The 25,468-nt window shown below is 58.1% G+C and overlaps 2 protein-coding genes across 2 annotated transcripts; both read left to right on the forward strand.

Annotated features, from left to right (window-relative positions):
• Window positions 1-30: 30 nt before the first annotated feature.
• NCLIV_031840 (putative tRNA-splicing endonuclease positive effector) lies at window positions 31-14,597 on the forward strand (the record flags this gene model as incomplete). Its single annotated transcript, XM_003883380.1, has 8 exons — window positions 31-6,652; window positions 7,002-7,701; window positions 8,252-8,802; window positions 9,380-9,579; window positions 10,245-10,589; window positions 11,134-11,512; window positions 11,725-12,974; window positions 13,329-14,597. 8 exons carry the CDS (start codon window positions 31-33, stop codon window positions 14,595-14,597), a joined length of 11,316 nt encoding a protein of 3,771 aa, XP_003883429.1.
• A 4,179-nt stretch (window positions 14,598-18,776) lies between these two features.
• NCLIV_031850 (putative tola protein.) lies at window positions 18,777-23,360 on the forward strand (the record flags this gene model as incomplete). Its single annotated transcript, XM_003883381.1, has 6 exons — window positions 18,777-20,498; window positions 20,801-20,848; window positions 21,015-21,151; window positions 21,858-21,995; window positions 22,253-22,320; window positions 22,753-23,360. 6 exons carry the CDS (start codon window positions 18,777-18,779, stop codon window positions 23,358-23,360), a joined length of 2,721 nt encoding a protein of 906 aa, XP_003883430.1.
• Between the last annotated feature and the right edge of the window lie 2,108 nt (window positions 23,361-25,468).

Consider the following 25,468-nt stretch of genomic DNA (forward strand, 5'->3'; position numbering starts at 1 on the left):
TGCCAGGTGTGTCGGAATCGGGGAGGCGCGATGACGCTGCCGGATGAGGACGAAAACATTCTCTTCTCGGAGGTTGTCGATTTTTCCATTTTCCCCCTTTCGCCAGGACGCAGACGCGAGCTCCGCGCCACTGCGGAGCTCCCGAGCATCTCGGACCTCCTCGGCGTCAAAGATGTCCGTGACGACGACGAAGTCGCTGCTGCCATCTGGGAAGCGTACGACCGCCTGTACACCCAGTTCTCCGCACCTCGCTCTTCCTCGCCCTCCCCTCGACTCTCTCCTTCCCTGCCTCCATCTTCTCCTTCCTCATCTTCCTCGTTTTCCCCATCCACATCTTCCTCGTCCTCCTCGGTCTCACCGCCTCCTGTGTGTGGCGCTGCTTCGGTCCATGTGTTTTGTTCTCCTCAGCATGTCCGCGATGGCTTCCGTGTTCTGTTCTCCTTCGCCTTCGAGGCGGAAACTGGCGAGAGAAGCCCGCGGGAGTCTCTCGTCCTCGCTGCTCTCTCCGCCTCGCTTCTCCGCTGTCCTGCATGTGTCGTGGCCTACGTCGCCGGCTGTCGCCAGTTTCTCTTGGCGCTGCAAAGCGGCGAAAGCAGAGACAGAAAAAACCCGCAGAGACCGCGCAGTGAGGAGCCCCACGAGGCCGGCGACAGCCTAGCGGACGGAGAAGATTCCGACGAGGAAGGGAGCCTCCTCTGCGCAAGGCTGCAGAAGAAAATCCTGGCGTGGGACTTGCTGCGCCTGCTGGCGGTTCTCGCTGCTGATCGAGACCGCAGGGAAGAAGAGGATCGACGAGAGGAGGCGGCAGGAAAGAAGGCCGACTTCGACATAGGCGACCGTGAGGATCCCGGCGGGCAGAAGACGGGGAAAGAAGCGGATATTTCTTTGTCAGGCGACACGGCAGGAAACAGAGAACGCTGCAGTCTCCTCTCGTTGGTACGCACAGGCGTGCAGACAGCACTTGATAAAAAGGCCGAGGTCGACAAAGGCTGTTGTCTCGCCACCAAGGAAGATGCCGCGTCTCCGCGCACTCCGGCGCCCTCTTCCGGTCCCGCCTCGGAAAACGCACTTTGTCTCTGCTTCCCCGAAAAAAACCTCCAAACGCTCCTCAGACGCCTTTCCCAGCACAGGTCAACTCTTTCGTCGGATCTGTCCAGTCGCGTCAGCGCCTCTCGTCAGCCGTCTCTTTCCTTTCGTCCTTCGCCATGCTCTTCCGCACCGCCCTTGCCGTCGTGTTCTTCCGTTGACCTTCCGAGTGTCTGTACACTGTTGGAAGTGCTGCTGGACAGCGCTCGGCTGCTGTACGTGGACTTTGATCTTCCACTGAAATCGCTCCAGGAAGACCTCAGGGATTTCGGTTCTTCCATTCCTGCTCTTTTCCTTCCTCTTCTGCGGAACCAGGAGTGTCTGCCAGCGCGGGACCGAGGGCTGGAGACAGGCGTTTGTGGGGATTGTTCTGGTCCGTGCTCTTCTCCCTCGCTGAGCAGTGTCGGGCACGCGGAAGGAAGTGCTGATGGAGAGAAGCCGCGAGAAGGCCGCCAGGTGCGGCGAGCCGAGGATGCAGGGTTCGAGGAGGAAGGCAGCGGGAAGGAAGGAGACGAAGAAGCGCCCCGCAAGGAAAAAGAGAGACTCTGGCTACGGATGACCACCAGCGCGTTTTGCTCGCTTCGCGGGTTGACTCCAGAGACCCGAGAGCGGCTGTCGGGACACCGACGAACTCTGCGGAGCCTGGTCGTGGCTCTCCCTTCTCTGCTCGCTTCTTCTCCGGTGGATCTCTCGTCTGCTCGATGCAGCGAGCTTTGGGAGGCGTCTGTTTCGTCTTCCGGATTCGCCGCCTCGGCGGCTCTTCCTCCGTCGACTCTCCTTCTGCCTCTCCTCCCGTCGCCCGTTTTCTGCGTCGGGATTTTGCTGTATGCGCTTCTTCTTCGCCCCTGTGGAGTCGCACCTCTGCTGCTCTCTTTTCAAACGCATGCTCTTCCTGCCGTCCGGCTAGCTGCATGCGCAGCCCTCCACATTGCAGCTGTCAGACGCCCTAGTCTTCTCCTGCCTCCTTCCTCTCCTTCCGCCTCGTCTTGTGCCGCGTCTTCTGCCTCGGCTTCCTCATTGGCGTTTCCGGTTTCTTCCGCCGCTCCCTCTTCGTTCGCTACTGGGTCCAAATCCGACCCGGTGACCATCTGCGAAGAAGCCGGGTGCGTGGACGAGGACGGAGAGACACAGGGTGACGGCGACTACTCGAAGGGAGAAAGGCACCGAGGAGAGGCCTCATGCGACGAGAGGCGGTTCGCTTCTCCGCCTGCCTCGCCGATGTCGGCTCTCGTCAGCGTCGTCCAGATGTGGGTCACGCTTCTCCACATTCTGTCTGTGCGTCTCGGTCAGGCGACACAGGAGATGGCGGCATGTCTCCAGCGATGCAGGAATGGCGCCTGGACGGGCGATCCAGAGATGGAGGATGTCGAGGACAACGTCGTCAGCTCTCTTCACCATCTTGTGCTGATTCTGCGCGCCCTTCACTCTCTCTTTGTTGTGGTTCTCTCTCCTGACTCCACTCCCGCAGTCGCGGAACCGATTGCCAGAGTGGGGGAGGAAGTCTTCAACTTCGCGACACGTTTACCGCCTTCTTCATCTCTCTTTCCATTCTGTCCTTTCTCGTCCTCGTCCGCCGCGACGTCTTCGAACCCTGGCTCGTCGTCGGTCTCCCTTTCTCTTCCTGCCGCTGACTCTCTTTCTCTCTTTGACGCGTCGCCGCCTTCCTCTGCCTCCTCTGTGCCTCTTTTCTCGTCTTCTTCTTTGCCTTCTTCTCTGTCTTCGTCTTGTTGTCTTGCTTCTTCTTCTGTCCCCTCATCTCCTTCGGAAAGACATGTTTTGGAGTCGCACACGGGAGCGAGGCAGCTTCCGCATGGGACCCGTCCCTGGAGACAGTCTCCGACTGTCCCTGGAGAACGAGGCTGTGGAGAGGACGCGGGGCAACCTGCTCGGTTTCCCGCCCTCGGATCCGTGGCAGCAGTGATCCAGGAGGAACTGAGTGCGTGCGCGTCCCACGAGAAGGGGCTGCTGCTCGGCGCGGCGGAGGACGAACTTGGTTGTCTAGACAGTGCATCTTTGGCGAAGTCGAGAGGGGAAACGCGACGCGCTGGTTGCCAAGACGCAGCGAGAAGCGACGCCCTTTTTCCTCCTTCGACTTTTTTCGAGCGAGAAGAAGACCGCGCCGTGCTCCTGCGTGAGGGGCTGTATCTGCTTCTGCCGTTCCCGAGCGGTCTCACGCGGGGCGAGGCGGGAAGAACAGGCGACGAAGCGAGAGGAAGCGTTGAGCTTCTTCTGGATCGAAACTCGGCGGCGATCGCTCTCGGCGGTCTCCCGCGGGTTTTGAAGACGCTCGCGAGAGGCCTGGTCGAGCTGTGGGGTCAGCTGGAGGTTCACTCCTGTCTCTCTGAGCGGCGAGCGTTTTCTCGGACAGGCGCGGGATTTCGTGGAGGCGACCTGAGAGAAGCACCGGCTTCTGAAGAAGAGGGAGCAAGAGGCGAGGAAGACCAGTCTCGACCTGGGTTAAGTGAAGAACGCGGAAGCCAGGTGGGGAATGCCAGACGCGCGCGGGGCTTTCCCGAAGAAGCGGCGGTCGTTCTCGGCAGTGTCAGCGCTTGTCTCTCCGCAGAGCTCACTGTCGAGATCCTCGTCCTCAAGACGCTGCTCGTCGCCGTCTCCCTTCTGTACAAACTCGTTCGCTCCCCTGCACGCTCCTCACTCCTCTCCTCGCCGGCATCCCGTCCCCCTCGCCACGCTTCCGCGGCTGAGCTGTCCACTGAGACTTTCTCCCTCATGTCGGAAATGGCCTGTCGTGCCCGCGGACGCCGTCGCGAACTCGCCGAGGCTCTCTCTCTCGCGCAGCCCGGCGGCGAACGCAGGGAGTCGAGGCAGGACGGAAATCCACAGCGGCGCAATTCTTCGCCGCGCACGGGTGCAGAACGGCGGTCGAGAGACACCCGAGGAGGCCTTTCAGCCGCAAAAGGGGGGGAGTCCGGCCTCCCCGAAGGCGCGCAGGAAGAAGGAGAGGTTGGCAGGGAGAAGCGAATTTTTGCGGGGATGGTGTGGGCGTGCGAACTGCTTGAGCGCATGAGCAGCAGCATCGCCCGCTTCTTGCCAGGAAGAGAGGAAGGAAGAGAAAAGGATGGAGATGCCGGGAAGGAGGGGAAACCGAAGGAACGCGTGGCAGCGAGGGCGAACAGAGGCGGAAAGCGGATCCAGACAGTGGGGGAGGCCAAAGAATCGAGCGAATCCGAGGGCGCGTGTGAAGATGCGGCCGTGAGCCGCCTGAGGGCCGAAATTCTCGGTGCGTCGTCAGAGGAACGCGATCCTCACGGCTGCCATCCCTCGTGTTCTTCCTCATCTTCGCGTGTCGCTGCTTCGCCGTTTCTCTCCGCTGCGCCTCTTCTGCCCTCGCCTGCGTCCCGAGCGCGTGAGGCCGCCGGTGCACGTGCTGTCGGCGCGACAAGATGGGTCTGTCATTCGACCCAGGACGCGTCGACAACCGCGGCAGGCAAAACAGGGGACTCTGTCCCGTTTTCGATTCGCCAAGAACAAGAGATCATTCTCGTGTCGGACTCGGAAGAAGAGGCGCAGCCGCCCCGCCTTCGTTCCTCGGCTCCTCGGCGACCTCACACGCACTTTGCAGTTGTCCTGGGAGACAGCGACCGCCGTGCCTCGGCGGCAGCGTCTCTGAGGGCTGGGGATCAGGAGCACGCGAGAGGAGGGAACGCGAGAGGCCAAGGAGAGACTCGCCTCCTTTCTTCGCCCCCACGCGCCGGTAGAGGAGGCGCAGCGGAAGCCCGCCAGCCGGCGGGGACTGGATCAACGGGCGTCGCCTCGACTCTGTCGGGTCGTGAAACCTCCGCCGCAGAAGGCGCGAGTCTAGAAGAACCGACCAGCCGCGTTTCAAAAGAGCAGGGTGGATCGGCTGCCTTTTCCAGGAGGGACTTCTGCGGACCGGGAGACGCTCCCGGCGTAGAGCTTATTCTGAGTGATGAAGAAGAGAGCGAACAGGGCCAGCTGCACGCGCAGCGCGCTGGAGAGGACACGCAGGAACAGGGGAGAGGCTCGAGCGAAGGAGCGAGAGAACGAGTGGTCACCCTCGATTGGGACTTCCCGGAAGACGACGAAACGCGGCGAGAGGTGGAGCTCAGGCAAGAAAGGAAGAGGGAGAGGGCCAGAGAGCGGCCGCGTTCTCCCCGTGCTCAGACGAAGAGACAGCGCACAGCGGACCTTTCGACTGTTGACTTTCTCGCCTCGTGTGTCTCTTCTCCCAGTCCTTGGACTTCTCGCGCTTCCTCGGCCTCTTCCTCAGGCTCCGCGTCTCCTCGATCCAGCTCGAGATCTTCACCGTGCCGGGAAATTCGCAGCAGAGCCAGGTCGCCTTCGTCCAGGTGCTCCTCCGTTGTCTCTGTTCGTCCTTCTCCCTCTTCGTCTCCTTCTCCCCCCCCTTCTCCTTCGTGCCCCTCCCCGTCTCCTGCTGTCTCCTCTCGCTCTTCGTCGCGCTCTTCTTCTCTCTCATCTGCCTCGTCTTCCTCGTTCTCTACTTCGCTTTCCTGCTCTGGGGCTGCTGGAGGAGTGGACATATCGGCTTTGTGGGCCGATGCCGAGGCCGCGCGAGATATGCAGGCGGCAGCGCAGGAGGCGCGAACTGCGCGCGAGGCTGCGGAGAAGCTTCGGAGGCGACAGGAGGCCGGAGTGAAGAAGAAAGCAAGCTGGACAGGTCGAACCCGCGAACAGGCCCGAGACGACGCGTGTCCCTCCCGCTGCTTCACCCCGAGCGACTCTGCGCCTGGTTCGCAGCGGTCTGCGAGCGCCTCTCATGCGGAGCTCACCAGCGTTCGTGCTGAAGACGAGGCGAGGACAGGAAGGAAAGGCGACATGTTTCTCGGGTCGAGTCGCGAAAGAAAAGGCGAACACGCCAAGGAAGGTCGCGGCTCGCCTCCGGAGTCTCAAGGCTCTTTCCGCAACCACCCGACTCACGACCGCGCGCCACCAGCCTCGTCCAGCCCTCACCCAGGGCCTTCGCCGTCTCTCCCACAGCCTGCTGGCGCACTTCGACACTCGTCTCTGTCTTCTCTGTCTTCTCGGCCTTCTCTGCCGCGCCCGGTGTCTGCGCAGGTTGCTTCCGTTGTGGCAGCCGCTCGCGCGCAGGCCGCAGATACGCGCTGGCGGGCCCAGCGGCTGCTCCAGGCGCGGCTCGAGGGTTTACGGTCGCGGAGAGAAGACTGGCGGAGGGGCGGGGGCGTGTCGGAGTTGCTGACAACTCACAGGTGGGAGAAGAGTTCGACGCATCCCTTCGGTTCGCTCGCTGTCTTTCCCGGCGCCGCTTTCCAGAAATCCAAGCTGAAAGCGGTGGCTGAGAAGATCGGCTTCGAAGGCCCCGTTGTGCGGCGGAAGGCAGACACTCGGCGCGAAGGCGTCACCACGCCCGGGGAAAAGGAAACAGGAGTGGAGGAGGAAGCGCAGGTGGAGCGAACGGGAGAGGAGGAAAGGGCGAAACGTGAATCGCGGAAAGCCGAGCAAATCCGCCGCATGCGCAGGGAACTCGAGAAGGGCCTTTGTGAAAAAGAGAGCGGACCTGCAGAATCCGCAACGCTGAAAAGACACATTCTCCTCGCCCCCAGCGGCGGTAAGGAAAGCGTTGCCTCGAGACAGCGACGTTAAGACAAAGTTTGAAAACAAAGTCCCAGAGGGTGCACGCTAGACAGGCCCATTTGGAGACGCTCGCTCGAGGAATCGAAACCCGCCGTTACACTACAGAGATCCCATGGCGTCTGGCGCTTTGAGATCATACGAACGGCGAGAAGGGAAGTGTGTCTTGCACTTGCGATGTGTGGGGGGACAGTGTGAACATGAGTGGGTACACGTGCTCTCCCCCTCGCTGTCTCTCCCCGTCGCTGTCTCTCCGTTCAAGTTTATGTTTCCTCTCCATCGCTTTATATCTGGACGGTTGCGTTGGATGTGTGTGGTGCCCGCAGGTGATGTGCGCGCGCACAGGCAGCGGAGCAGGAAGCCGGCGTGGATGTCTGCGGAGGAGTGGGAGAAGGAGAAATTGCGGGCGTGGGTTCAGCAGGAAGTCGACGACGCGCAGACGAGAGAAGTGCGCGAAAAGAAGGCGCAAGAGCAAAGCATGCAAAACGAGCAAGCAGAACAACAGGCAACACAACGGGCGCAGGAGGAGGCCCTGAAACGAAAACACGCACTCGACCGAGCACGAATCATTACGGAGACAGACGCTGGCCTCGATCAATTCCTTTGGAGACTTCTCCATGTCGATGTCCACTCCATAGCGAGAGGCGATGAAGAAGGGGGACTACACAGAGAGAAGCCGCAGTCTGTTTCTCCCCCTTCTTCCCCTCCTCCCTCGACTTCTTCCTCTTCCTCGTCTTCCCCGTCTTCCTCTTCTTCCTCATCTTCCTTGTCTTCCTCGTCTTCCTCTTCTTTCTCTTCTTCCGCTCCTGGTGCGAGAGAGGCGAGGCATAGCAGCGCTCACGAGAGTCGGCGAGGCGACGGCGCTTGCGTGAATGCGCAAAGCGTCCAGAGGGCCTCGGCGCTGTCGCCAGCTGAGGCGAAAGCGCCGCCGGCCAGAAGCAAATATTCGTTGGAGCTGCTGACTAGCAGAGTACGCGCGCAGCGCCATCTTCCGAACCGCTACCGAAACGTCGAAGAGTACAAGAGGTACGTAACACCTCGGGCGTGTGCTGCGGTACGGAGGGACGAGAAAGAAGGAGACCGGGACGAATCTTGTACCGTTTAGACCTAAATTTGGAGGGGCTTCAATGCACGCGGTTGATCCTCATGGAGATGGAAAAAAGCTTCAGTGGGGTCTACATTTGCTCAAACATTATGAGAAGGTTCCATTAAAACGCCTACATTTTGAGCCAGAAATTTGTGTCTCTGCTCAGCGTTGCGTGGCTGAGAGTCGAACTGACGCATCGTGTCGGTCTCGCTGGAACCGCCGTGTTCTGCGTTGCCGTTTCCCTCGTTTTGTCACGCGCAATTCTCCCCCTTTCCAGTCGCTGTGTCGCCCCTGGTCTCCTGGACGCTTTCGCGCGTCCGGGACGCCCTGCTCACGTCTTTCAGTTTCGCTGTTTCTCTCTCGCACGTACGTTGTTGTTCGGTGCTGTCGGACCTCTTCAGGGTTCTTCCTGTTCCGATAGCGTGAATTAATGGAAACTTCTTTAGTAGATTTAAAAGAGAAGTCTCTTCCTGTTCTTCGCCTGTGCAGCTTGCTGGCGCCCCTCCTCTTCCTCGAGTTGATTTTCCAACTGAAGCAGGCGTTTCGGGAGCAGAACCTGGAGCCGCGGCTTTGCGTCTTGGAAGAACTGCGAGAAGGTAAACAGTGGATGCTCGGCCGGCTCTCGATGTCGCGTATCTTTCCGCAACTCGCTGCGTTCGCGCGGACTCCCGGTCGGCAGAGGAACGTCTCTTCACGACTCCGGGAACCTCCGAGTTTTAGCTCGGCCGCGGATGCGGCCCGAGGCAGCGACAGAGGAGGCGAGCCGGATACGTGCGGCCCGTCGTCGAGTTTCTCCGGCGAGAGAGGCGAGGCTGCGGAGTGCTTCTTCCCCCCCTTTGGCGTTCACGAGCTCCTGCTGCTTCTTCCTGTGGGGTCGGCTTATACTCGGCTCTTAGACACCGCGAGGGGCGACAGGGAGGGAGATCCGGAGAGCGCAGAACAGACAACCGTCGACCACGCCCAGCTCCTCATGAGACGTTACGCCGGCAAAAGTTTCGCCGCGATAGCTCGAGAGCCCGTGCAGTCTTGGTTCCTCCTTGGTAAGCCGAAGAGGGTGCACACTGAAGAAGCGCCGTAAAGCGCGAGATATGAGGGAAACGGGGCTGGGACAGAAGAGGCGGGGGAGGGTCGCAGCGGGGAGGAAAAGAGAGAAAGAGAGGGACGGGGAGAGACGCAGACACGGGCCCCGAGTTGTGGCTTCAGGGGATGAACAGGGGCAGAAGGGCGCGATGTGAGCGCTCCAGAAGAAGCACCAGAACTCATGGATCTGCAGAGACACCTAAACAAGCAATGTGTGCATGGGCAGTCAGGCGTCTTCATGTGCCAGTCGTTCTCACGACCGACCACGACTCTACATAGATACCCCCCCCCCCCCCCTCACACACACACGCACATTTGCACATGTGTATAAATAGGTAATTATGTTTTTACAAGTATGTGCGTGTGTGGGCAACGCGGGAGGAAGGGAGGCGGATCCCGCTTGCGGATCCCACGCGTTGGGTTTCTTGATCTCTCGCCTGGAGCCGTGTGTGTCTCTCCACCTTTCCGCTCCATCTCTTCCGCTGCAACGCGGCCAGTTCCGCTCTCGCGTCCGCCGCTCTGTGCCCCGGCTTTCAGGCTTGGTGGACCGCGTCGAAGACACCAGCCCGACCGGCTTTTCCGCTTCTGGATCTCAAGGAAAATCGGGGATCCACGCTGACTCAGATTCGGAGCGAAGCGCCGCGGAGAAGAGCAGTGGGGGCAGCCAGTTCATTTTGCGTCTTCCTCACCTCGTTTCCAGCGACCTCTCGCCAGCCGCGTCTCACCAGATGAAACGCGTGAGTTGAGGGAATTCGCCAAGGACAGCTGGAGCCGATTCGATGGCTGATTCTCTTCTCGCTCGAGACTTGGCGCAGGTCCATAAGGCATGCATCTCTTTTTTTTGCCTGGCGGCTTTCGTAGGCACCAGGGAAGGAAGACGCAAAGATAGACAGAACAGGGATGCAGCCGGAGCGAGTCTCTGTTTGAGTGGCAAAGAGGCGGCCCAGTCGGGCCTCTCCGCAAAATCTATACGTTTATCGCACTTTGATGTTTCCTTTAAAAGGAATTGTCATGTTTTTCGATACTTCAACTCAGTTAAACGTTTCCTTTCTCGATTGCAATGCAGTTTTTCAAAATCTCATGTGCACGCCCTTCCAGCTCGGCGTTTCTGCCGGGGACCCGGAATGCGTAGCACGGAAGAAGCCGCGTGGAGGTTGAGTGTGGCCTATCGAGAGAAACCGTAGGCTCCGCCGCTAGTCTACGTCTCGAAGTCTTCACCGCCAACAGTTTGGAACAAACCAGGCAAAGACTGTGGAATTCAGTTCTTGTTCCCCGTGGTAAAAGCCTGCGAGTGAGTCGAACCACGGAGTCCACGCGTTTTTTGGTGGGACGGGATTCCGGTCTTCTGCAACGCTGGCCCTTTGTGTGGGGTTCTCACCCTTTGTCTCTTGGCCCTCTGCAGGTTCCCCTGGAGCACGTCGCTGTGAACACTTCCTGGGTGGCTGTGTCTCTGACTCAGCTCACGACAGCGGTGAGGGAAATCCAGGCGGTTTTTCTCAGCCAGCTGTCTCCTCGTTTCCCGTTCCTCTTGAATCCTCTGCCTCTCAAGTTGTCTCTTGCACCTGTCCTTCCTTCCGCTTCGTCTCCGTCTCCTTCGCCATCGGCTTCTCTTCCTGCTTCTCCTTCGCCTTCTTCTGCTCCGTCTGCTGACTCAAAAAGACAAACGCGAGGGGCGGCGCTCGCAGCAGTGTGGTTCAAGCAGGCGGTGGACCGACAGCTGAGGAGCGGCCGTCTGAATCCTTCCCAGGTAAGGTGCGGCGGTACGCGTCCGGCGCATTCGGGCGCTTCAGCCACGTCGTCCACATAGGTATTTGCCAAGCGATGCGTTTCTCCTTCTGACCCAGCTGTCTCCGCGTACCTGCGCGCAGCTGTGTCCACCTCTCTGTGCCCGTGCATGCGCCGTGGTGTATGTCGAGCCCAGTGCAGCGTGACCTCGCGGGCGACGTCTGCCTGCCTGCATTTCGCTCCGCTGCAAACCATTCACGTCTCATTTCGATGAAAAAGACAAAGAGGCAGAGCGGCACAAAGGAAGCTGCGAACAAATGAAACGCATGTGTGTGTGTGTGTGGACGTGTCCGAGCGTCTCCCTACACCTTTTCACGTGTCCGGGCCTTTGCAGTAATTTTGTGCGTGCCGACTGGAAAGAGCGGGAGAACGGTTCGTCCGCCAGTCGCCTTCTTTCTGTGTGTAGCTTCTATGAATTGAGATGTTCGCGGCTGTCTCTCCACGCCGTATCGTCGACGGGGCGGGGGCTGGACGGAAGGCCTGGATGTTTGCATCTCTGCATGCAGGCGGAGGCCATCCGTGACGTCTTGACGACGGAGACGAAGGTGGGGTTGATTCAAGGTCCTCCGGGGACGGGGAAGACCCAAGCCATCCAGTCGCTTCTCGCGATCATTTACAGCCGCTTACGAGATCAGCAAGGGCTCCGCGCGAAAGAGGGGAGCAACCAGCCTTCCTTCTCCCGTTCTCTCCGTTCGTCCGGCGCTCTCAACCCCCCTGGGCGACACATGGCAAGCCCAGGCGCCGCGCGCGAGGGTTTGCGGAAGAAAATCCTCGTCTGTGCACCCTCAAATGCTGCCGTAGACGAGATTGCGGAGAGGTTGCTTGCACACGGGCTCCAGCATCCCATGACAGGAGAGACGTTCACGCCCGCGTGTCTTCGGATCGGTAAGCGACAGACACGCGACAGGACGAACGACGAAGCTAGGGGACAGAGGGAAGGAAGGGACACAGGCGCAGACGACACCGCCAACGCACGCAGAGGGAACGCGTGGAGGCATCACACGTCCGAGGCGAAGGCGACGCCGAAGGCGAGAGAAAAGGGGCGACGAAGACCCGGACGCGTTTTGGGGCACGGCGTTCTGTATTCGTTTTTTCAGGAAATTTAGATCGCGTTCGCGAGTCTGTCCGGTCCATCACCCTCGAAGCGCAGGTGAAGCGCCTGCGGAGCGCCCATGAGAGTCAGATGGAAACCTCGTTCCAGGCCTCGCTGCAGGAGTTGCGGGAGAAGAAGAAAGTGCTCATTCAGCAGCACCAGTGCGTGCGTTTTCTCCTGTCGCGTTTCTCTTCCCTCGACCTGAGCCGGCTGAATTCCGCCCCGTATCTCGACGACCTCGTGGCTGCCATGCTGGCTTCGTCTTTCGCCAAGTCGTTCTCGGGCGAGGCTCGCGGGGAAGAAACCCTGCGGTCGCTGCTCCCCTCGCTCGCCTGTTTGGGCCTTTTTGGGCTCAAGGACTTGCGGGCGACCCTAGATGCTCAGCTGGAGGACGTCAACGCGCGTTTTGCCTGTCTGTTCGACGAGAGAAGACAAGACCGCTCGGCCCTGTTCCCTGCCTGCCGCCAACAAGTGATTCTCGCTACGGACATCGTCTTCGCCACGCTTTCGTCCAGCGCCCACGAGTACCTCTGTCCGTACACCCTAACTCTGACGTCCGTCGCGAGCTCTCCCGGAAGAGGCGCGTCTCTGTCCCGGGGCTTCTCCTCCGCTCCCGCCTCTCTGGCTTTGTCGTCTTGCCTGCCTGGCCTGCCTCGGTTCGCCACCCAAGAGCAGAAGATGACCTTTCTGCAGGCGCAGTTCTACGCCGCCTCGCCTCCCTTCTCCTACGCCTACCTGATCGTCGACGAAGCTGGCCAGGCGAGCGAACTGTCGTGTCTCATTCCCCTGCGCCTGGCCCCCGAAAGGTGCATTTTGGTCGGCGACCCGCAGCAGTTGCCTTCGACGATTTTCTCTGCGCTCGCCGAGAAACGCGGGCTCGGGCGAAGCCTGCTGGAGCGCCTGGCGCTCTGTGCAGAGGAAGACCGCCAGCGAGAGGCGAGGCCGAGTGAAGAGAGAGGCGAAGAGCGACGCTGGGCCAGGCAGACGGCCTCGAAAGAGGCCCGAGCGGAGGACTCAAAGCAAGCAGACGAGGGCGACGGGCTGTACACGCGAAGGCCGGCCGAAAAAAACGAGGGTTTTCCAACAGAAGAGCCAGAGGGTGAACGGCGAGATGAGGAGCGGCAGAAACGCCTGGTGAAAGCAGGCGTCTCGCTGGCACTGGGGGCCACCAACCGTCCACACGGCACTCAGGCTCTCAAGGTCAATCTCCTGACGACACAGTACAGAATGCGAGCAGAGATCGCTCGCTTTCCGGTAAGAGCACGACGCGCCGACCCTCTCTCGGGGATGCGCCTCCTCGGGCCCTCGACTCGTCCATCTACTTTCGTCTTTTGGTGTCCAAATGGACCGGCTCGCCCTCCAGCGTGTCCTCTTCTTCGCTGGAGGCAAAGGGTCGCGCGTGGCGACTTCTTGATACGCGGTTTCAGCTCCACGTCTTGTTTTCTCCCCTTTTCTCGCGTCTTCCGCGCCGTGTCGATGTCCCAGTGCTTGCTCACTTTTTCGTGTTCCTCTCATTTTCTCCACCCGGCGTTTCCCGAGAAGTCGGCGACCTTGGTTCAGCTGAAGCTCGCGAGCGAGTTTTGGGTTGCCCCGGTCTTTTGTTCACAGTCGGAGGCGTTCTACGACGGCCGTCTGGAGACAAGTCCATCGGTCTCGCTTCGCCCTCGCCTCCCGTGCTTCCGACTCCACTGGCTCTTCGCCCCTGTCAAGTTCTTCCGCGTGCCGAGCCTGGAAGACCGAGGAAGCCTTGGGTCTTCTTCTCTTGCGAACTATGAGGAGGCGCGGTTTGTCGTCAGTCTTCTTCGAACGCTCTATCTCCACTTCTGCGGCAGGCCGCAGTCTGAACATCACACGCGACATCTCGGCTACTCACCGTCTTTTTCTTCTCCCGCTCCCTCTTCTTTCGCTTCTCGCAGCCAGAAACTCAGCGACGTGGGGGTAATTACACCGTACCGCCAGCAAGTGGCTCTTCTTCAGCAGATGCTTGCGGAAGATCTCGTCTTGGGCTTGGCGCGCGACAGGCCGGAAATCAACACGGTCGATGCCTTTCAGGGGCGCGAGAAGTCGATCATTATCATCTCTTTCGTCAGAGCAGCGGGCCCCGCAGCCTTGGCGGCTCGCACCGGCGACGATCCCGCCTCGTATGGCCTGCGCGAGAAGCACCGGGGCCCAAAAGGGACGGGAAACGAGGCGGGGAAGGAGTCTCCTTCAGTGAAAGGGAGAAAGGCAGGCATCGCCCCGCGAACTGCGTCGGATCTTCCGGAGACAAGTCCTGGTGCGTCTCCTGTTTCTCTTGGTCCCTCCTCGTCAAGTTCGTTCTCGACGCTTGGATTCGTGGCAGACTTTCGGCGGCTGAATGTGGCTCTGACGCGTGCACGAGACGCCCTGTGGATTGTCGGCGACGATGAGACGCTCAAGACACATCCCTCGTTTCGTCGTTTCCTGGCCTATGTCCAGAGTCTTCCTGGAGACGCATACATCGATCTCCTGGACCTGCCGAAGCCGCTCAGACGCGCAATGCAGTTCAGACGACGGGATGCGGGTCGCGGAAGTCTCGACCTGTCCGCGCAGAAGCACCGGTGTCCAGACGCCCCGCGCTCAGGTGCGGCAGGGAGAATGAAACTGTGGAGAGACGAAGAGGAAGGACTGCTGTCGGAGTTTTTCGGGGCCGTCGAGGAAGACTTCAGACAAACCAAAAAGCTGGAAAACGGGGAAGGACAGAGACAGAAGCCAGGAGAGGCGGCGCGAGGGCATGCGACTCTTCGCGATTCAGGGGAGACGACAGGGGGTTTTGCGCGGACCAGAGGAGGGAACGATGCAGAACCTCAGACAGAGGGACGGCCAGGCCGACCACGAGAAGAAAAGAAAAGAAAATAGCCAAACAAACGACATAGGCATGCGACGGTTCCTGCCTTCACCTCCCTCAAGACGGTGATTCGTCGAGCTATAACTTTGTGCATCGATATACATAAATGCAAGTCCGCGGGGATCTGCATATGAAAAAATATATATAATACTATCTATATATAATGATATATAGAGTAATAACTATATAGAAAAATGTATAGAGCATATGTGTATATTTATTGACACAAATGCATTTATAGATAAGCGTAGGTACAGAGGGTCCAGCATCTTGGAGGACGTGGTGAGATCGAACCCCGAGAGGCAAGGCATGGCCGAGGGCCGCCGTGGAGGCTTCGTTGTCGTTTCTCGATTTGCAAAAAAATACGACGGCGATCGAGGAAATGGAGACCGCCGTGAGGGAGAAGGATGCAGAGAAGGCTACTGGCTGTCAACGGAGATCCGGATTCTCTGCACATTCAGTACTATGCAGCTGCATTCCTGTCACCAAGCTCCTTGGCGTGTGCAAAGCTCAGCATGTCAGCGCCGTACGGCGAAGTTATGGTTTCTACGTCTCTATCGTTTCTAGTATAAATCCCTAGAAAGAAAAAGAAGGGGAGCACTGATCTTTCTTCAGTTCGCCTGGGACATCGCGTTCCTTACGTACAGACAAGATTCCCGGACTGAAACACACAAACGACGGAGACTTCCGGCTTCTCGTTTGCGCTCCTACTTTTGCTGACTAGTGCTGTACACGCGAACGTGACGGGGACACTCAGGGTTCAAGAGGAACAAGGCGTCTTTTTTTAGGAAAATATTCCCGCCGTTCTTTTCCGATCAGCAACGGAACGTAACCGACAAGTTTCGCCTTGGGCCACTCCGGTTTTTTAAGTTTCAAAAGGATTGGCTTCCTCTATGAGTGATACGTTCACAAGTCGTGCTTCACAGTGTCATGGAATCCCGCATAGGGAAGGAGAAGGACAGCCATCTTCTAACTGTCCAAGAGTTTTCGCAAGCTTGAGACTGGCCATCGTAACAAAACCTGCGGTGAGCATAAACAAAACCTTGGACGATGTCCTTTCCCGAGTTCATGTTGTTTCCTTGCAAGAAAAATGGAGGATGACACCGTAAACTGCGTGTGTGATTTTGCTTGCTCTCTGTAAAGTCGTGGGCCTCCGCGCAGCAGGATGTACAGACGTTGTCGCGGCGCTCGTCTTCTGTCTACATCTCTCAGCTGCGCAGGCGACGTGTACTCTCCGCTTCGCCTAGGTAACCCGCTTCGAAATAGAAAGTCAACGCTGCCTTGACTAGACCGCTGATGCAGAGGGCCTGTAAGCTGAATGTAGCAGGAAGCTCTCTTGCCTGTTGCATGACGCATCAGGCAGGGGGTTGTGTTTTTTCGTCAGAGTTTCGAAAGCGAAAGCAGTTTGCACTTGAGTCGCACCTGGTCGATTCACTGTGGCAGTTACTCTGGAGACTGGGAAGTGTATCGCCTCACTAGGTACACCCCGGCACCTCGCATGGCAAACTTGTCGACGTTCACCCCATGGTGGCATACTCCCAGAATATATATACATATATATACATATATAGGAGAATATATATATATATATATATATATATATGGGAACTGGCGGCTCTCGTCGTTGTGTCGACACCACTCTGAGAGATCGTCCTGCTGGATGGCGTGGAGGGCCAGAAATGACGCGTGAGGGGTCTCTTGCAAGGTGTCGAGAAAGCTGGTGCATTTTACTCTTGGAAGACGTCTTGTGCCTGCTCTCTGCGTTCTTGCCTGATCTATTCGGTCTCATTTCAGCGAGAGTTACAAGCTGTGTTCATCAGTTCTGTGTTGTGTTGATCCACGACGGCGCCAGAGGTTGATGAACCGAGTACACTGCGGGGCGTGCAGAGCATTGCCAGGACTCTCCAAGTCCGAAGGAGGCGTGTGCAGGACATGCGCTTCATGCTCAACGCGTTCGACGACGCCCTCAGACAGCCCATCGTTCTGGTACAAAACGGTTTTTCTCGAAAAATAGTTAGAGCCACGCCCTGTCAAACCACGAGACACCTGTGCGGCTCGCTCGGCGGCCATTCCCGGGCACGCACTGGGCGCCAAAGATGAGCATGGCAAGGGCTCTGTTTTAACGCCTTCTCTACTCAGCTTTATCAATGTTGCAACGGTTTTAATTTCCGTCTCACCGTCGGCCACCGCCGAACCAAACTTGAGGGCCTTTGCACTTACGCTACAGCTCTAGACAGTTCCCTGTGTTGCGAGCCTGTGCTCCTGTCGAATCACACCACCTCTCATTCTGATAGAACGCAGTGCCTGTAGGGTGGCTGAGTCCGACACAATGCAGAGAAGACAACGCGAGGTTGCGCGGTATTCGGCAGGCCGTGCCGAGGCGAAAAACGTGCCTGTAGGCTAGCCCTGCGACAGTTGCTGTAAGAGCCGTTTGACTGGCTTTAAAAAACGGACGCGAGTAACTTTCACTGGCGAGCCTCAAAAGGCTAAACAATCCACCGTTCTCTGAGGCAGATGCTGCAGACTTTGTGAATAGAGCCGCGTATGCCACGCCTGTCAACGTGTCTCGGACCACAAGAGAAAGCTCGCCACTTCCGCGGCGAAAGCTGTAGACTCGTGAGAAAGCCTCCCGGTTCCTCGCGAGGACTGTTTTCAGTTTAACGCGAAGATGCGTCAAGAAAGCAAAATGACAGGCCCCCAAAAGCAGAAACATGGGTTCCGCATTCACGCTTTGTCGGGATGTTCCTGGGGCTTCCTGCCCAGTGGCAGCGCGGTGGCGGGTGCCCGCGGGTTCGGCGAACCGCGTGCTCTTGCTGTCCGCGTGAACAACGTTTACAGTTCCCAGCACTGCCTTCCTTCAAAATCTCAAAAAAGAGAGTCAAAACGCCTCTGCAGCCGTCCTGGAAACCGATCTTTGGAGTTTCGCGGACCGGCTTGGTTGGCGCATCTGCAATTGCGCAAGGATTGCGGCTTTGCGAAACCAGCGCTCGCTCGTTTGTGTCTGTGTCTTGTCGATTTGCGTGCATGCTCCAGTTGAGGCTCTTACTGTAGCTTCAGCAAAGACGGAATAAAAACGTAAATTCTCATCGAAACAGTTTACCGTCGTCTTCCCTCCCCTGCGGAAGAGTGGCGTCCAAGCAGTCGAGGAAACGAGGAACTTCTCGACGTCAGTTGTGGTTTCTCACACAAGTTGGCGCCGATTCTTTGAGCGGCTGGGTTTGTTTCGCCAGGGATCTTCCTCGGGAGCCAGGAACCTCCCGCAGGAGCCTTTTCTTTGAGGATTTCCTTTACCTTTCTTATCCGAGGCGATCTCCGTCCAGCCTCCGGACTCAACACTCGAGTGCAATTTCTCCTCCAAGCGACCGGTGCTGCGTACGCGTTGGCCGCCTCGTTTTCACCTGCTTGCTGCTGTAGTTGTTTCCAAGATCGTCTTTCACGTCTCGTCCCCCGCGTGTTTTTGCCCCCGCAACCCGGTCCGAATTTTTTTAAGCGGAACCTGTGGCCTCGTAACACGGCACGGCGTCGGCGGGGATCAGGCAGACCCCCAACCGTCAGTTCTCGCCGTACTTTTTTGGAGACAGAGAATGGCGGGCGCTGAAATCCACGGCTTTGTGCAGAGCCGGCTATAGCTCTGGCATCCAAACAACCATTAAGAGCCGCGTGAGGCAAGGCACATGGTCAGCAGCGTCGGCGGGCGGGCCCTGTGCGGGTTCCCAGTCCGTTCTGACATGTCCTGTTGCACGTGCCTCACCGGCTCACGCACTCCGTACCTCCTTCCATCCAACTCTGTATGTGTTGCGATTGGTTTTCAAGATCTCTCCTTTCGCCGAGCTTAGCGTGGGTGGTGCGTTGGATCGAACCGCCTGTGTACGCAGACGCCACCTTTCCCCTTGAGGACGCGAGCAACCCACGCGATCGTTGAGCCTTTTTACGTTTCCAGGCGGACTCGCAAGGCATCGTTTCTGTTTGATCCGCGGGCTCGGAACTCCCTTTTCTCACCAGATGGGGTCTGTCCTGGGCTCAGTTGTTGTCATGCAGACGGGCCTCTCTTGGATGTGAGAATGCCTGTCAAAAAGGCGAATCCACGTCCCCTGCAGGGGACTGCGGGATCGGGCTTCTCACAGAGGCAGGCGATGACTCCATGGAGTTCAGAGTCGTCGGACGATGAGCCAAGCCCGAAACCGAAGTCAATGCCCTCGCGTGCGCAGGGATCGGGCGCGGACGCAGACTCAAAGGATGCCTGGCAAAAACCCAAGGGGCCGCCGCCGCTGCCATTCCCTCTCCCGGCCGGAGACGCACCCGCTCCAGAGCCTTCCCCGTTGCCGGGCGATGGCGGCCGTCGAGGCCAGAACACACTGCTCGACCCTGGCCTCGAGGAGGCGCCTCGGAGAACGAAAACTTCCTCCGCGATCCGGAAACTCCCCAGCGAAGGTGCACGCCTCGGCGCTAAGGCAGACAGTCCGTCCCCGCCGTCGATGGCAAGCCAGCCGGCCGGCAAAGCTCCAGGCATCAAAGCTCCGAAGGGAAGCCCAGGAGCAAAGGCTGCGAGTGCCTTGTCAGGGGGCAAGCTCCAGGTGATTGGCGAAACAGAGGTTTCGATGGGCGCGCAAGAGGACAGCCCAACTGGCGAACCTGCAGCGGCGGGACCCGCGGCCGGCCGGCCTGCGCAGCAGGCGGAGGCTGCGGGCCAAATGGCGACGAAATCGTCGGTCAAACAAACGCCTCGTGGACCGGCGCTGCTTCCCAAGGCAGCGAAAAAAGCTCCACCAGGAGCGTCGGAAGTCCATACACCCGCGTCAGCGGCGAGCGACGCAGCGAAGGCACGCATTGCTGCGGCCGCCATGGCGGAGCTCGGCCCCGTCTCGACGGAGAGGTCAAAAGTTAGCAATCGCTCGGTAACTTCGAGCTCTACAGGCCGCACGGCGAACGCAGCCGAGAAGGCAGCGATGCGGAGTGAAATGCGCGCCGCAGGGAAAAAGGCTTCCGTATTCAACTTCGGCAAGGAGGAGGGTGAACAGTTGGAGGTGATGCTTCAACTTGCTGAAAAGGCTGTTGCGGGCGCGAAAAAGAGCCGCGAGAAGGTGGGCACGGATGGGAAGAGAGGGAAGGCTGACCGGGAACGTCTGAAACACCTGGAAGAGTACAAAGACAAACTGGAGAAGCAGTTGGAGGAGACACAACGGACTGCCGAGGCCGAAAAGAACGAACTGCGAAAAGAAATCGCTGCACGGGAAAACTCGTTGAATGTGCAGAGCGCTGCTCGACTTCGTGAGATTCAGAAGCGAATCAGCGACATGGAGGCCTATTACCGAAACAAGCTAGACGTCCAGGCGGAAGAGAAACGCGAAGCGAATCAGGCACGCGAGAGACTGGAACGGGAGATCGCCTCCCTTCGAGAGCAGCACAGACGAGATCTCGCCGAGACCAGTCGCGCGAGAGAACGGGACGCCGCGAAAAGTGAACACAAACTTCAGTCCATGACGGAGACGATTCAGTCGTTGACCACCTCCGTGGCTCAGCTCCAGGAAATCAGCGATGTGTCGCGATCGGCGCTGCAGGCCATGGAGGAAAGGAACAAGTTGGCGGCGGCGAAAATAGAGATCATGAGTAAAAAGGAGGCTGAACGCGAAAAGGAAATGCGCAAGCTCATGCCCACTCGGGAAGCTAAGCGTCTCGCCTTTCGAGCCTTACAAAAGGGACGGGCTGTGGAAATGATTTTTCATGTCATTGAGCACGCAAGCAACACTGTGCTGGATAAGGCGTGGGCCCTTGCGAAGATGAGCGAAGTCGTTGGCGGAAGCTCTTCGAATCTGCTCTTCACCAGAGGTCGAGACCCCATCGAGGAACGTCTCCTGCAATTCAGGAAGGAGCAGATGTTCCTCATGACGGAAAATGAGAGGCTGATGAGCGAGGTACAGTGCGAGCGGGTTCTCTCGAGATAGCGTGCCCAGTTTGCAAAGAAGCCCTGACAAATCCCCGCAGATCTCATTTGTGTCCTATGCCCAGTGGTTCCGTGTTTGCCACGCGCCACCCGGGCAGCGGAACAGGACGATCTGCTCTCTGCCTGCACAGCTTACCTGGGGCTGTGATGACCGGCCAGCCGTGGATCGCGGCCCCGCACTCTCGCGAGGCACGCCGGGGAACTGGCGGCCAGTCCTTCCTTAACAATGCCACAGGGTCTGGGTTCTGCCTCCTCCGTTTCGTGTGCATTCAGGTTTCGCGCCTGCAAGAGATCGTGGCACAAAACAAGGGCATTTCCCTGGTAAGCTCGACCCCGATGCGCGCCACTAGCACAAGGCGCCCTGGAGATTATCTCAGAACCTCGAGAACGTTCCACCTCTCTTCGACTTTGCCCCGACACTTTCCACGGAATCGCTCGCCGACTGGCGTTTCGTTTCCGGTGTTGCGCATTGTGACACTGTGTGCAGGCAGTAGGAGCGCAAGAACAATCCAGATTGCTAGAGCAAATCGTCGGCGAACCAAACTGTCGGGTCCCCGCGACGCGCTGGCTCTTTTCCGTCGTCCAGACGGTGGTCAAAAGGCGGCTTCTCCTAGGCTTCACAGCGTAAGCGCAGAACGTTTGATCGCTCCGCAAAACGGTTCGTCCGCAGGAGTGTAACAGACGTGTAGCGGACCTGATGAATTTCAGATTTTTGATCTGCCATACCCCGGGAGAACTGCTCAAGCCGAAGCCTGCGGGGTTTGGAGGGAACCGGCTTCCTGTTGAGATTCAGAGCCTTTCTCAGGACAGTGCGTCTAGCTATCCTTCCCGGCCATTCGTGTATGGAGTTTCTGATGTGTGCACTTTTCTGTGCTGTGAATACCTGGGGTGGATTGAACCTACAGACTGCTTTTGTGCCGAGTGCTGATGTGCGCGAAGGCTCTATAGACCGAGTGGAAATCTCGTGGGGTTGGGATAAATAAACAGTTGGGCACGTGGGAAACGTCAGCCCACACGACCAAACCTCTGCATGTTCATGCGCGGGGCGTGTACTGACTTGCGTTCTCTGTTCGTGTGAATGCGACGAAAATGCACCGGAAAGGAAAAGACGTGCACAATCCCTAACTGGGGAAACCGCGTGACTCGCATTCCTTGACCCTTTCAAATCTGTAAAGGCGGGTGCCGTCGGTTGACGCGCGGCCTCGTAGCAAGCGCGCGGTTCATACTGCAGTTGTAATGCTGACGCGAAGGCAAATCCTTGTCGGTGGGGATTCGTCCTTTCGTCCAAATGAGAAGACGCGCCTGTGCGTTCGCTTTCGACCTGTTCCAGGCTCAAGGACGTCGTGGCCGAAGACAAACGAGACGACACAGTCCGCTCGCTGCAAGATCGATTCAACGAAATGCGACTCGCTGCCTACAACGACATGATGAAGAAGATAGCGATGACGAGGATGCTGTGTGTTATCAAGTAAGTAATTTCGACCCTTTGGAGCCGTTTTCGAGATGGGCGAGTGTTTCGCACCCTCCTGACTCTGCCGAGTCTCTTCCTGGCGTGGGAGGCATCGCCTGACGGCCACCGCTTGTCGTCTGGTCCCTGGGCCCTAAAGTTCCTGTGGAGGCTTCCCATGCCTACCGCCACGGCTGTACCAGAAGCAAGTGCTCTCCGAGTATCACGAAAGCTCCGTGTGCATCGGGCTCGCCCCAATCTCTGCTGTCACTTTCCAGGAATCTTTGGACCAAAACGGCCTTCCGGTCCTTCTCTGCCTTAATGATGAATGCAGCGGCCAGACTAGGTGAGAAGGAAACTCGATATCATCTGGCAGCTCTAGGGATACTTCCCGCCGCAGTGAAGGGGGACACCACCGCCGCCGCCCCCCATCCCCAGCGTGTTCCACAAGAAACATGATCTGCCGGCAAAATTCTGTGGTTTTCCCCGGATGGTTCCCGCACAGGGTGTACCGGGGGCTGGCTATCCGCCTTCGTCAGAAGACTCTTTTTGCGCTAACTGTGCCTTGCCGCCCAGAGTTGACAAGTCGGGGGAGTGGCGTAGTTCACGGAACATCACACGGAGCGGTTCTTGTGACCAGGGGTGACGACACCCGCGCTGGAGGCGTCACGCTAATCAAAATTTGTGCTTTTTATCGGATCTCTTGTATGGGCCCGAAGCCCTTTTGAAGGACGTCTCATTTGTGACAGAGTTTCAATGCTTCTCCTGTTTCCTGCAGCGAGAATACACGATCGGAGCCAATTTCTGCAACAGAACCCAGGAGGAGCTCTTGCCGTCGACAGCTCTTCTTTTCGAGTGGCCTCAGGAGAGATGCAAAGGGTTGCCGTGTTCCAAGGGCCGAAGGCTGCCTCAGGCCAGTTTTTACCACCAGCTACGTTCAAGGACGAGTCGTTTCTCCCGACGAACGCGCCTGTTGCAGTACAGCCGTACTATTACGGCCACCTCCCATCCGTGCAGAGAAAGAGAGCGCAAAACATGTTTGTTCCCATACGGGAGGCGCCTCCCGTCCCGGTGGGATATCTTGGTCAGGCAGGGTACATGGATGAGCAGCTGACGGTGGGTGTGCCCGTCAGTGACGTCAGGAGCTCGCAGGCCCCGCCGTTCCCTACCCCGATGGGCACACGCCTGAACGCGGTATCCAAAAACATCCCTCCGGACCCGTATTCTTCTGGGACCGCCCGTGAGAAAATCGACGAGACCGCAGGGACGTTCAGGATGCGGACTGCGCAACAGGGTCTCCAGAAAAGATTGTGGGTCCGCCCAGACGCAGCTGGGAGTGCTGGTGGGGTTGATGGGGTTGACGGAGTCGGGAAACCCGTCGACTGATAGAACCTCTGCATGCCTCGTCGACGGCTGTGCCGGAAAGGAATAGGCGCCGCAAGGTCGCTACTGAGCCGTGTGTGGTCAATGAGACAGGCGGAGGCTTTCTAGCCACACCGTAGGGACGAAGCAGCGACAGAAGTCAAGTGTGTTTTCTTACCCCTGAAGTGAAGCAATAGGAAAAATGAACCGGGGGGGGGGGGGGGGCAAGATTTGCTTGGTGAGCCGCTGCTATTGTCAAACTGGTCGTGGCGAACCAAACTGTTTAGTCAACCGCTGGGGTGTTTGGGAGCTGAGAAAGAGGCAGGTGGGTGCCTTTTCGATGCTCGTATCCTCGTGTCAAACACATCCGTGAGGTACTAGTGGAGAGCTGGCCTCAACTGGGGGAATGCAGGACGTGCTCTCGGTTGTTCACAGCTTCCTGCCCGCACGCGTTTTGGCTCTAGAACACAGACAAGCGCCAACTACAGACATAAACAGGCTGGTTTTCCTGGAACACTGTCGCTGGTTAGGGTGTGCGATATTCGTGTCTTGCGTGTTGCGTGCGTAACGAACAAGACACGAGTATCTCTGGTCTGTACGGCTTCTGCGTGGAGACCATGCAATGCCTACGATGCCTCGAGCTTTCGAGTTTTGAGCGGAAACGTTGCATCCTCTCGTAACAAGGTAATGCCCAACCGGTCGATTCTGACTCCTCACTAGCCAGGTTGGTGGCTTCCAGTGGCTTTCACTTGAATACACAACTATCTTTGCCGCGGAGAGCCTGCCGAAAGCAGTCACTGCATAGTAGTAATCTCGAGTATCCCAAGAGACAGTGGTAAGCTGGAGAGGGGCACTCACACGACAGAGTACGCAGGCGGTTGCAGTTTTCACGACACCGCACTCTGCCGGACGAAGCTTTTGAAGGCTGCGGATGAGAAAAAATATGGGGTTCGCAGATGGAACACGAATACGCTTCTCGGTGTCATAGATTTGAGCCGACCCTCTCGCAACTGTTCTGTCAGGACGCAGGTGGTCCACAAGCCACTCGGTATTTTGTGGCTCAATCCAGTTTTTCTTCGGCGGCCAGTCAGAAATGAGTTCAGCGTTTCCACACAGCTTCACCATTGCTGCTGTCTGTCTGCCACATTAACCATGATCCACGATGGCACACTTCGCATCATCACCTCGGCGTTACTGCCCTCCGGCTGTCCAGTTCGACGGGAGAAGCCGTGCGTGACTGTAGCAGCTGGCTTTGCCGGTCCCTGACTTTTGGATCCACAAGGAGCAAACTCGGCGAACACATGGAAGACTGCACAAGGCCGAGCTGTAAATATCGGTGTTATGCTCGTAGATCGCTAAGCCTGGACGATCTACCACGCTCGATGGAGATAGTGACGAGACGTCCCCCCCCCAAGGTTTTGGGACTACATCCATATGGCGACATACGCTGGGCTGCTACGAACGACAGAAGTGTTTCACCCCTGGTCAGTCCCTGCTCTCAACGAACAGCAGGGAAACCGACAGAGAAAAGAGCCAATCATGACATGCCACGTCACAACCGGCACAGAAACACGGGACGGGTAATGGGCGTCCTGCACGCACTCTCGGGAGCACTGATAGACAAGCCAGCGGATGGCGCCACTCCACCGTCAACAGTAAAAACATGGCAAACACACTTCAAAAGGAGGCGACCTCGTGTCTCGACTTCTAGTTAAAGAATCAAGCTGTAGTGACGCCTTTAATTGGCATCCCGTGGTCTCGATCAGACGTCCTTGAGCGCGTTTGGACACCTATTTGCCAAACGTGACGAGCTGTGTACTATCTCTGTTCACCTCCCCTTCCAGGTCGTTCCACTTTTTACCGTCTGACTGGAGAGCAGAGCTGCCTTTGCCGTTGTAGCTCCTCCATAACGCCCCCCAGTTGCAACGGGCAACAGACGTGTGGACGCGGGTTAATCAAAAGCCTCGTTTCTGCCGTGACCGACACTTCGTATGGCAGCCGGTCTGTGCGCGGACTCCGCCGAACTTCTTACACTTCAGAGTTTCTCACGACAACCCCCCTTGAGGCGCCACTTTTTTGACCTTGTTGAACGCGTGCTGTCGGCACGAAATCCAGCCACAAACTTTCTTCGG

Source organism: Neospora caninum, chromosome VIII (genome assembly GCF_000208865.1).
Source record: "Neospora caninum Liverpool complete genome, chromosome VIII".
In the NCBI taxonomy this organism is placed as follows: domain Eukaryota; phylum Apicomplexa; class Conoidasida; order Eucoccidiorida; family Sarcocystidae; genus Neospora; species Neospora caninum.